Source organism: Microtus oregoni, unplaced genomic scaffold (genome assembly GCF_018167655.1).
Source record: "Microtus oregoni isolate MIOR12 unplaced genomic scaffold, Mior012 000042F_ref0000377, whole genome shotgun sequence".
In the NCBI taxonomy this organism is placed as follows: Eukaryota; Metazoa; Chordata; class Mammalia; order Rodentia; family Cricetidae; genus Microtus; species Microtus oregoni.
In genome coordinates this window covers 11,724,827-11,737,170 of record NW_024543209.1, presented here as the reverse complement: position 1 = coordinate 11,737,170, position 12,344 = coordinate 11,724,827, and the positions used below count along the sequence as shown (strand labels likewise).

Genomic DNA, 12,344 nt, shown 5'->3' with positions numbered 1-12,344 from the left:
CTGTCTTTAAGCCTTACACACCACATACAGCAAATAAACCCATGGTCCACAGCTTCAGAGACAACACCTTAAGCAAATCTCATCTCTTAATAATTTCCATAGCGTTTACATCTTGGTAAATTGAATTCCATGATAGATTTTTTTTCATCTGCTCAAATATGCAATGTTTTCAGTAATTCCCCATTTATTTTTCATTTTAGAAACTTCGTGAATACTTTCATTCAGTTTAAGAAGCCTATTATTGTAGCAGTTAATGGCCCAGCCATTGGACTAGGAGCATCCATATTGCCTCTTTGTGATGTGGTTTGGGCTAACGAAAAGGCTTGGTTTCAAACACCCTATACCACCTTCGGACAGAGTCCAGATGGCTGCTCTACCGTTATGTTTCCCAAGATTATGGGAGGAGCGTCTGTGAGTACCATTTAAAACAAACTCATTCTAGAAGACATCCTGAGGAGATCTGGCTTGTTATTGTTATACTCCATGTATATAGTGTGCCATTCTGTGGGGACTTCCCATCCCAGCTATACAGACAGGTTGGTTTTTGTTCATGGAATACTATGAACTGTGTACTGTTGTGAACTTACAGCTTTGCATAGTTAACGCTGATATCCACTATCCATATTGGCACTTGAAAATCCTTTACTAAAAAGGGGCAGTGTGCATAGGGATAGAAAGGGTCTCCCCACTTCTGTGCTCTTGGTTTTTTTTTTTTTTTTTTTTGATGTTTTTTTAAAAATCCGTCTGTAATAGTTCGTGCTTATATTGTAGCTTACGTTTTGACAAGCAGCTATAGACACCTTGTTCCTTAGTCCTTGAACTGAGACAAAAAGTCATGACATGGGGTTCTCCAGAGGCAGAACTCAAGAGACTTCGGCAGGAAGAGTCCCAGTCACTGATCACCTGTTGAAGAGCTGGTGAGACAGAGGGCCATTGGGCTGTGATGTCACACACACACACACACACACACACACACACACACACACACACACACGGCTCTGAAGCATCTCTCCCATGAATTTGCATGGCTGCTTCATTTGCATCATCACCGTGTGTGGACCTCACAAGAAGAATGTTGCCCATTAACACAGCGATGGAATTATGCCTTCCCTGTGGAGCTGATAGCCATCTGCCAACAGCGCAGCTCCCACATGGGGTAACAGACTTCTCTTGGAAGGAACCACTTATCTCTGCCCACCGTAGTCCATTCCCGTACCACGAAGACGCACCTTTTGCACATTTGAAGGAGGGACCTATCTTCTAATCCCAAAGGGCCTCTTCCTGGGAGAAACTTGGAAGAGAGGGACATTCGGCAGGAAGTTTCTATCAAAATCACCCAAGAATTACAAAGAAGGGGAAAGATATTTGCCTCCTCTTTTTGGTTGTGGTGGAAAGCGTGAAGGATACTCCTTTATTGCAGTCAACCTGTAAATGGACCTCAGAACACCTCCAGAAGATGCAGAGACACCGCAGCCTTCACACTGAGGACCTCTGCCAAGGAACACTGCTCAGTCTAGTCAACAAGAAAACCAAACTGTACTTGTTGAATAATGTTCCTCAGAAGCAGCCGGATGTGGTAGATGGCGAGTGGGCTCCTGAATCATAGAAAAAAAAAATCAGTGAGGAAGCTGGCAAGATCAGTACCGTTTATAGTCTAGTAATAATGGGAAATCAGTGTTAATTTGGTGGGGTTTATCATTTTAAAATGCAGCCTGTCAAGAATGCAACCTAGGAAGATGTAGAGGATTGGGAACTCTTATCTAAACTTTCAATACTTTTCTGTAAGTCTAAAATCATTTCAAGTACTAAATGTGAAAACGAAAGCTAGTAGAACAAACCAGTCTCCACAGCCAGGCTGGCTCCAGGGCCACACATGCCCTCCCCCAGTTCCCCTTCTGCTAGCCTTAATGTTCAATCTGTTGGGATACTTGTACCCAAGGGCTTCAGCCCCCATCACTACCCTACTTAGAACATAATGGCTGTCATCAAAGAGGAGAAAACCAAAAACCTCCTGCTTCTCTCAAGTCCCTGTTGAAGATAAGATGCAGCTGAAAGGTCTTAGGGGTATTGTGTGTGCTACCAGTGAACAACACCCACTCACTGGGTCACAGACACACATTCTACACCCAACAGATGCCCCATGGTCTTATCACCTCTGTGTATCCTCTGCTGTGAAGGGTCTCCTGACCAGTATCCTACCCTGGTACTCCAGACTCCCAACCCGATAAAACCACAGTACCTGTGGGCTGGGACAGGCTGAGAGCATCTGTTCTTACTGGAACAGTCAGGCCACCACCAGGAACTAACAGACTGGTGTCCTTGGGAATGATTCCACATAAGTATTTCAGCTTGATGTCTTCTGTTGGTAGGACAGTCAAGCAAAAATAGCAAAGTCACATGGTATTTTGGAGTCACTGGTGAGATGCTCCACCCCTCAGATTGTGTGACTATAGTGCCAGGTCTGCCCTGGTCAAGTATCCAAGACTGGCCAGTGTTAGGAGTTGCACCCAATTCAGTGTCCTCTCCAAGGTTGGGTTTCCTGTTGAATATGGACACGATACAGCAGGTGGCATTCTTTCTTATCCATCCCTCCCCTCCTTTCCTTTACACACCTCTCCCGTACAAGCCCTTGTCCCCGATCTTCAGGCTCCTGGCCATTCATCAAGGCCACATATCTGCTACAGGTCTGTATTGACCTAAGCTAGACTTGTTTTTTCTATGTCACTTACATGACTAGACATACCTCACTTTTTAGGCATTTCATATGTGGGCCTCAGGGACGTTTCCAGTGTAATCATTTGATTCTAGATCCATCCTTTGCTGCTAAGAATGGCCCATTCTTGTCCAGAACACCAGGGCTAAAGTATAACCTTTCTGGCTTTCACTGTAAGCCTATATGGCATCTTGTCCCTTCTTCCATGGTCACCAATAGCAGTCTTGGTCTGCCACCTTTATTCAGCTGGGGCCCACTTTCCTCTCCTTAGAGATAGCAAAAGAGCAAGGGAAAACTTCCCTGGAGAACTTGCTAGGGATTAGATTTGTGTCCTAAGAGAGCCCCTAAATCAGTGACCCCACAAGTCTCCCTGCAGCCTCCACACTCCTAGTTACTTTATGGATTGCTGGGGCAAAATAACTGACGAAAGCCAGTTACAGAAGGAATTATTTGACTCACAATTGGACAGTGATGGGACCAGGGTTTTGAGCCTGCCAGTCGCTGCTTCTCTAGACCCCCCCCTCCACACACACACACACACACACACACACACCTCCACCTTAGGGAATGGGATGTTGCACCCCACATTTAAGCTGGTATTTGGCCTTGATTGACCTAATCTAGAATATCCCTCACAGACTTAACCAGGAGTTTTTTCGTGGTGATTCTAAGCCCCATTGACAATCAGCATTAGCCATCATAACCCCGCTCCTTACCAACTTGACAAGCAAACGTCCCTTTTAACCTTATAACCTTCTGCTCCATGGCTTATGGCCATGTCATAATGCATAATATAGGTCTTTGTAGCTTTTTAATAGTCCCAGTACTTTAAAAGTCCAAGTCTAATGTGAAATTCAAATTAATCTTATACTACTATGTCAAAAACACATACTGCAATACACAGTAGTATGTAATAAATATTCACATTCAGAGAGAATGAAAGAGGCATATGATTGAACCAAATTTAGTAGACCAAGCACCAAATCCTGTATCTATTACTTATCTGTCATCTGGGACTGGTTATAGAATTGTCTGGACTCCAAAAGGACTGGGGGATTTCCTGAACCCCAAACTCTGCTACCTGCATTGCACAGAGTCCCAAGATCCTTCCATCTCCAACATCCCAAAATCACTACTACAGTTTAGACTTCACATTCATGTAGTAACTTTTCAGGGACTTGAGTCTTGCCGACATTGTCTCTGAAACCCCGGAAGAGATTCCGTGACCCTGTTAATCTTGCATCTTTACATCTGCATCTTACATCTTTACACACGTACATCTTTACATCTAAGTACCAGTGCTTCCAAGTGATGCTACTAGCCCTGGGAGGGTGGAGACTGATCCCCAGGAACCAAAGCGCAATAGCAGTGGTTCCCAACCTTCCTGATGTGTTGACTGAAGTTTCTGTCCCACCAGGTCCCACAGTCATTCAGTCCCCAAAAAAATACACAGAGATCTACATCAATCATAAACTGGTTCTTATTATTATTTAATTCTTACATCTTAACCCATAATTCTTGTATGTGTTAGCCACGTGGCTTGGTATCTTTCATCAGCAAGGCATTCTCATCTGTGTCCTCTATGTCTGATAACTGCAGACTGACTCTTTCCTCTTCCCAGAATTCTCCTGTTCTTGTCACCCCGCCTCTACTTCCTGCCTAGCTACTGGCCAATCACCATTTGATTAAAAGATAATAAAAGTGACAGGATACAAGACCATTTTCCCACAGCACTAATGTTGCAACCCTTTAATCCAGTTCCTCATATTGTGGTGACTGCCAGCCATAAAATTATGTTTGTCACTATTTCATAACTCTGAAATAGTGTGTGGTGGGTAAAGTGCACACAAAGGGCCCATGTGGAGGGGTGAATAGTCTTGAACCTGTGTGTACCTCTGAGCAGGTACATTTTTAGAATTGGATCCCAATTCACTAATGGTAGGAATATAACGTAAATATTTTAGGGGGACACAGGTTTGCCAAAGGGGCCATGAGCCACCATTTGAGAACCACTGCTCTAGAGACATCTGTACCTTGGCTGTATGGTGTACACAAAAGTACTTTCCGCGGCACTTGTTCTTGAGCAGGGAAGCCATTCATTCTTCAGCATTCTCCCTGCAGTTTCTCCTGTTAAATGACTCTGCCTTCTTAGAAGGTTCATTGTGAGCTATTGCTAAAGTAGATCATTTAACAACAGCTATTTTTAATTCTGGCAATAAAGAATCCTCATTACCTACTAATCTAGCGGTTCTCGGCCTTTGAGTCTTGACCCCTTGAGGGTGAATGACTCTTTCACAGGTAAGACCTATGACCATAGGAAAACACAAAATACCTATATTCTGGGTCATCACAGCAGCAGTTACAGTTATCAAGAAGCAATGAAAATAATTTTATGGTTTCGGGGGCATTACAACAAGAGGAACTATATTAAAGGGTCACAGCATTAGGGAGGTTGAGAACCATTGTTATAGCTAAATTTGAACATCTGGTAGTGTGTTCTTCCTATGTTGTAGGCCCTTTGTAGGTGTGTGGTGGGTAAAGTGCACACATAGGGCCCATATGGAGGAGATGAACAGTCTTGAACCTGTGTATGCCGCTGAGCAGGTACATTTTTAGAATTGGATCCCATGAACCAAAGGCTGTCAGTGTGAAGATATCAAGAGCTCACTAGCTTTAGGTCAATGAGATGGCTCCGCAGGCGTGCCTGTATTTGATGCTTGGGATCCACATGATGGAAAGAGAATGCTAACTCCTGCAAATTGTCTTCTGCTTTCCACAAGTGCATTGCTATTGCGCTTGCTTTCTCTCTCTCTCTCTCTCTCTCTCTCTCTCTCTCTCTCTCTCTCATGCGTACACACAAACACACTCACTAAATAAGTATAATTTAGAGAATAGCTTGAAATCAGTCCACATGAACACCTTCTTCTCTGGTTGTTTCCCTGGTAGATGAGTGAGTCCTGGCCAATAATTGTTTTTTGTCTCAACTTAGAATCAGGTGGTATAGCTCTACGCTGTGATTACAGAGCTTATAGCCACGGTTAGAGACGTTTCAGGATTCCACAATAGTGGCCATTAGAAGTCAGTGGTACTACTCTGCATCCTCCAAAACAGGACCCCATCCACTTCCTCAAGCCCAGGATACCCTTAGAGCTTGCTGAAACCCTGCTCTGGAGCAACTGAGTGCCTGCCCCACACAGTTTAAATTCCCACCTTGTGAGCAGCGTCTTTAACTAAAACCTATGCAACAAGTAACTGAATGCTATTGAGGTGACTTGTGTTGGTGGCAGCTCTTGTTAAAATGACTTCTAAAAAGATAATCTCTCTTGTGACACATTGGTGAAGCCAAAGTGAGCCTGGGACAAGTGTAACTTTCCCTACCAGGTGTGTATTAAGTTAACAGGAAGGTTAAACTGAAGAAATGCCCCTGTCAGAAAAAAATGACCTACAAAGAGACTAGCTGTGTGAGCCTTCCTCAGTGTGTCACTTGCTTGCCCAACTGCTGGTGGGTGTGGCTTTAGCCTGGGAGTCTGTTGCTCGGCGTTCTGCCACCACCACCCTTAAGACACCCCTAGAGTGCCTGCTGTGCACCGTGCCCCTTTTACAGTCCCATCTTAAGAATCCCCACCCCTTATACTCAGGAACCGTCCAGGACAAGTACAGTATGAGCACTTTGGGTAGTCTTTGCTAAGGAGAACGGGAAGGATGGTCCAGGCTCGTGATTAGGCCCCATCTGTGAGCCTTTCACTACCAAATCCTGCTCTTGAGTGTAGTCAATGTACCAATCTAAGGACTGATTTCTTAACCCCTAGTTCACACACAAGAGCGTTCTTGGTTATCCTCTTACAGCTTGAAACAGAAATGGCACCCTCCCCACACCTCTGACTCTGAGTGACAGGGTGGGGCTCAGCCTATTTAGTCTGACCAAGGAAATGGTTTTTTCTTCATGGGTCTTTGTTTGCTGGTGGTGGTTGGATTTGGGTTGTAGGTTATTGTGATTTGTTGGTTCTTCGTGCCTCTGTTTTAAACTCACTACCTGTTTACATGGAATGCATTCACAGCTTTGAGTCAGTCCTGTCATACCCTCGTGGGTCAAATTTCAAATTCCTTTCATTGTCCTGCACATCTTAACCATGTGAAATAGGGGGTGAGGTGGGGAAACCACAGACCATAAAAGATTGTCTAGTCACCTATGGATGTAGAGCCAGATCAGCCAAGAGAAAGAGGTGAGATGCTAAGACAATGTGTAGGCCGGAGTAAGGGCAGTTGTGATTAACAGAGATGGACATGGGAAGCGAGCACCACCCCCCAGGGCTGTGAGTTGTCTCCCAGAGGCAGCAAATGGCATGTATGAAATGAAGTAGGGTTTGGTGGGATGCTGGAGCCAGACCATGAGTTCATGGTGGTCTGGTCTGTGTCTCAAAGATGGGGAAGAGGGAATAACTAGACAGATGGGTCCCAAAGGACAGCATGGGAAGAAATACTCAAGACGGGCTTCCTGGGCCTGGCGAGTTCATTAGTATCCACTGTGTTAAGGACACACGGTACTAACATGACTGGTGGTGTCATCTCCAAAGAAAGAGTATTCCCGGTGCTCTAGAGCTCTCGCTACTGCAGATGACATCAGGGCCCCCTCCCTTTCTCACCTCCCTGGAGTATTCCTGCAGGGAAACTCAACTACGGAAATAAGGTCAGATCGGGGTCTTATAGATATTTATAGATTATCTCTACATTGAGGGTCTGTTCATTCAGAGAACATTCCAGGCTTGTGAGCTTGTTCACGACTGAGATCAAATGGCTGTCCACACTTTGGGTGATGCCCCTTAAAACTTTGCAGACTCTTGTGAGGAGGCCGCACATACGTCACACACACAGCCGTTTACACTGTCTGCCCTGTTGGAAGTGTGGTGGATCGGCTGCACACTTGACCTCCATGGTGTGTGTGCTCTCTGCATTACAAGACTCAAATATTCCCTGTGATTCGAGGGTTGCATGTGGTTACTATAGGACCTCTGTAATTTTTGCCTCTGAAGAAAGGAGCATCTAGAGGGTGTTTTCCTGGGCCTCTTCGGGACCTCTGAAGTCTCGGCAAGGCTATCTGTGCAGGACAAACCACAGGTGGGCCATGGTCACATTGGCTGCTGGGCAGTCTGCTGGGCAAACCTCCTTAGCCGGTCACAGCAACTGTGATCCTGTCATTAGTGATGTGAGGTCCATACACCTTCTGCCAGGATGTGAACAGCGGCCTCGAATCTCGTCAAAAGTAAAGTTGCGTTAGTTTTCTCCAGTCCATCTTGTAGAGTAACTCAGAACCTCAAGATGGACGACAGTAGCTGAGGCACACTCAGTTCCTCCTGGATAGGTAGTATCCGTATGACAGAAGCGTGGCTCCTCAGGTATGGCCCCCCCAGCAGTGACATTAGAACATTGTCTGTCAAGAGGGAAAATGTAGTTTTATGTTAGGTTCAGTCCCTTAGAGCATGAATTACCCACGCATGTCCCCACGTTGCATTTTTAATGAGTTGACTGGCGTGGGAAGAGCCAACGTTAAGAGGAGAAACTCGAATTATAGAGGAAGTTCCACCAGCAACCTCATTTACCACAAAATAGCCTCTAATTTGGATTTCGTCCAAGTCTGTATGACTCCGAATTACATCATGAAGCAAATCTTTTTCTCCTTTTTTTTTTTTTTTTTTTTGACTGGCCCAGGTTATTACTATGTTTCTGTCCACCCACTTGGTCACGCTTTGTCTGTGGTCTGTTCTTAGTGGCCACTAGAGGATATAAAGCAGATTCTAACGTTCTAACGTCTTCAAAAGTCCACCCTCAGCTTGGATTTCTGAGGGTTGAATTTCCAAGACATCTTCTCCACCCACTTCCCCTCACGTTTCACATCTGTCTACTCTTTCATTTCAGGCCAACGAAATGCTGCTCAGTGGGCGCAAGCTGACCGCGCAGGAGGCGTGCGGCAAGGGCCTGGTCTCCCAGGTGTTTTGGCCAGGGACCTTCACCCAGGAAGTCATGGTTCGCATCAAGGAGCTGGCTTCATGTAATCCAGTTGTACGTCAAAGTGGTTTTTTATATGTATATATCGTTTTTGTTTTCTTTTGTGATTTTTTTTTTTTTTTTGATGAGGAGAGAAAGCCTCTTCCTTCGCAGAGATTAAATTGGACTTGTACCATGTTCCAGATCTGTGCCTGGCCTTGATGTAGCAATGGACCCCAGTGTGAAACATAGTCCTCACATACCCCATCCAGTGCTAACCATTTCTTATTGGGGTTTTTGGTTAGGAAATGTGCTGAGTCATGGTCTCCTAACAATGTTGATTTAGCGATGGTGCAGTGTGTGACATGTCCCGAGTGATCGATCCAGCTCTCGTCTAAGCTCATGCAGATACACGAGCAACTCTCATAGATGAAATTAAACTGTTTTGTTTAGAAAATTCCACCCGCAGTCTCTCTGGGAAATTTCATTGAACCTGAGTACAGTAGAAAACCACTCAGGGCTCCACATTGTCCCACAGCAATAGCGCTGTGGCCACGCTTGGTCAGTGTGGATCCGTGTAACAAACCACCTCTCTTGAGCCATGTCAAGTTTCAGTGTCCAATGTTAAATATCCCAGCATCCCTCTGTTCTCATGATATGTCCCTCCACCATGGGTACCAGAATCCACAAGTGTTGAAATCCCTTACACAGCGTGTTCCTCTGTGTATACTTCAGGTCATCTCTGGAGATGACGTGCAGTGCTTTGAGAGGAAGGGCTGTGCTGGATTTTGAAGTAGGAAAGCCTGCATATTCCGTTAAACCTTTTTTTTTATCTTTTTGCATATTTTCAGTCCAAGATTGATTGAGTCCCAGGGATGTGGAATTCACAAGTACGCAGGGCTAACGGTACTAAGTTGCGAGTGAATTGACATGTAAAGATTTTTGGGTTTTCAAGGCAGGGTTTCTCTGTAGCTTTGGAGCCTGTCCTGGAACTAGCTTGAACTCACAGAGATCTGCCTGCCTCTGCCTCCCTGGTGCTGGGATTAAAGGCGTGTGCCACCACAGTTTGGCAACATGTAAAGCATGTAAAGACATATTGGTTGCTATCATGCGTGTAAGAAAAGGTTTGGTACCTATAAACAACCAGCCTCCTTTCTCGTTCATCACTGCCGCAGGTCCTGGAAGAGTCCAAAGCCCTGGTCCGCTGTAACATGAAGATGGAGCTGGAGCAGGCGAACGAGAGAGAATGTGAAGTGCTGAAGAAGATCTGGGGCTCCGCCCAGGGCATGGACTCCATGTTGAAGTACTTACAGAGGAAAATCGATGAGTTTTGATTGGCAGACTGACTGAGCAGGACATCAGTGGCTCCCAGTCATCCTCAACAGTAGCTCACGCTTGGAAGCAGGACTGGAAACATCCAAGCTATTTATTACCGAGGAGTTTTTAAGTACTGTAACTTTAAAAATAACAACAAAGCTTCTTTGTCCAAATGTCCTTATTTTATACTCAAGTATACACAGTATAAAAATGTAATTGAGCACCAGACTGCTCTTAGACGCTCTAATTTTCTTGTAAGCTAGTTGTGTTTTTTAAAGGAATTATGTTTTCATTTAGGGTGGCAGAAGAGTTTGCAATAATGTTATTTTACTCATTTTGGTGGGTTGTTTGTTTTTTTTTTTAAATCTAGATCGCAAACCCTAAAGAGTGCTAGCCAGCCTCACCCCCCTCCCTCTACCTAAACAGATGCAGAAATCTCTGAAACATCTTCCCGCATCTAGGGGGCCGGGGTGAGGTACAAGTACCTCAGTGCTGAAAAAAATTCTAATCAAAATTAAAACCAACTTGGGAAAAAAGCATCAAGAATGGAAAATCTCTCCTGAACTACAGGCTCATGCTGAGATGCCCGCTGGTTCTCCCGTTCTCACCGCGCCCCATTCTTACCCAGCTATCGTGAGGAAGCATCGTCTGGAGGAAAGCGGGTGATGGTGCAGAGTGAATCACTCCCTAGCTTGAGTGCTGCGTGCTAAGTTATAAATTAGCGTTAGTGGGTTTAAATAGTTTTCTCTGATCCTTTTGAAAAATAACTACATAAGTGCTTCTTGTGGCTGGGTGAGATATACTACTTTGCAGTTTTGTCTATCTGCAGATAATGATGTATTACACCAAAAAAAGTATTTTTATGTTTATAAAGTGTAATTTTTAGGTTCACTTAGAATATATTATATTTAATTTAAAATTCTCTCAGCACACTATTAAATACAGAAACTCCTTTCAAAACAGAGAAGAACTACCTTATATTTGACATTTAATGTTTGCGGTCTCTGCATTTACGTCTGCCGTATACTGTGCACAGTATCGTGTTCACGAGTACCCCATGGAGTGGGGACTGATTACTGACTACAGGCGCCTATTATGAATTAGGCTTCTGGGCTTGCAATCATATTGAATGTATGAAGATGGAAATAAAATCGAAAACCTTATTTTTGTACAGTTTTGAAGTTTATACTCAGAACTGACGCCTCCCCAGTCGTGTGGAGCGCTGTGCAGTGTGTAAATCTGCCTTTACTGTGGATGGGTTGGTACAGTATTTTTGCATCTGTGGGACCTGCTCTTTTGTTCCGTAGTTTGAACTATATATAAACTGTACAATCTGTAAAGTTTTTATAGAATAAATATTCAGCTGTGAAAACTGGTTAAATAAAACTAATATTTCTTAACACATGGGAGTGTTTCTCGATGAATTCTTCCCTTGCCAGGTTTCCTGTTGGGGCATTTTCCCCTGGGATTTTTCATGAGGTTCACAAACGTGAGTAAACTTTGGTGTTTGGCTCAGAGACTGCAGTCCACTGCTCCTTCTCATATTCACATGGTTGGATGGGTAACTACTCCAAAGGAAGGTAGGTGTGTTTCACCAAATTGGCACCAACGAAATAGTGATGCTTTAAGGGGCCCTCAGCCCCGTGGCTGTCACTGCCTTTCCTGGTGGCTTCTCTTACTGTATTCTCTCATAGCCAACTTGATCTAGCCTGTGACTTTGCTGTCCCAAGGTGTGAATCACCCGAAGCTTGTGAGAGCCCTGTGTAAGTGTGTGGGAAAGTGTGCCTGAGCAGAGACTTGTCACAGAAGAGGAAGGCGAGACCCGGGACAGTTGGACACTGCCATCCTGGGCAGTGCTACCAGAACTTGAGAGAACAAACAAAGCAGACATTAGCCACATACTGGTTTGTTATCCAAGTCATTGTAAGAACACGGGACTCAGGGCCATTGGGCAGCATCATCTGTCAGCCTATTGGTGGCCAACCCTAGGGAAAGTACACTTCACAGGTACCTAATGACCTCCTCTTGCCTAAGGAGCTTCTGTCAAGATGGAAATGGCTTCTGTTCAGATTATATTTTTAAGTAGTCTGAGTGGCTTTAAAAAGCAAAAATGGAGCCTGGCAGTGGTGGCACATTCTTTTAATCCCAGCACTTGGGAGGCAGAGGCAGGTGGCTCTCAGTGAGTTTGAGACCAGTCTGGTTTACAAGAGTTAGCTCCAGGACAGGCTCCAAAACTACAGAGATATCCTGTCTCAAGAAAAACAAAAAGGGGGGGGGGGCTGGAGAAATGACTCAGTGGTTAAGAGCTTTGCCTGTTCTTCCAAAGGTCCTG

General features: G+C 44.7%; 1 protein-coding gene across 3 annotated transcripts in view; it reads left to right on the top strand.

Moving 5' to 3' along the window:
- Nucleotides 1–11,406, top strand: part of Cdyl (chromodomain Y like) — a 132,863-nt gene extending 121,457 nt beyond the window's left edge. For all 3 annotated transcript variants that reach the window (XM_041632911.1, XM_041632913.1, XM_041632912.1), the window contains 3 exons: nt 201–411; nt 8,627–8,770; nt 9,871–11,406. In XM_041632911.1, coding sequence (XP_041488845.1) covers nt 201–411; nt 8,627–8,770; nt 9,871–10,029 — 514 coding nt within the window. In that variant the 3' untranslated portion in view covers nt 10,030–11,406. The remainder of the gene's footprint in view (nt 1–200; nt 412–8,626; nt 8,771–9,870) is intronic.
- Nucleotides 11,407–12,344: the final 938 nt, after the last annotated feature.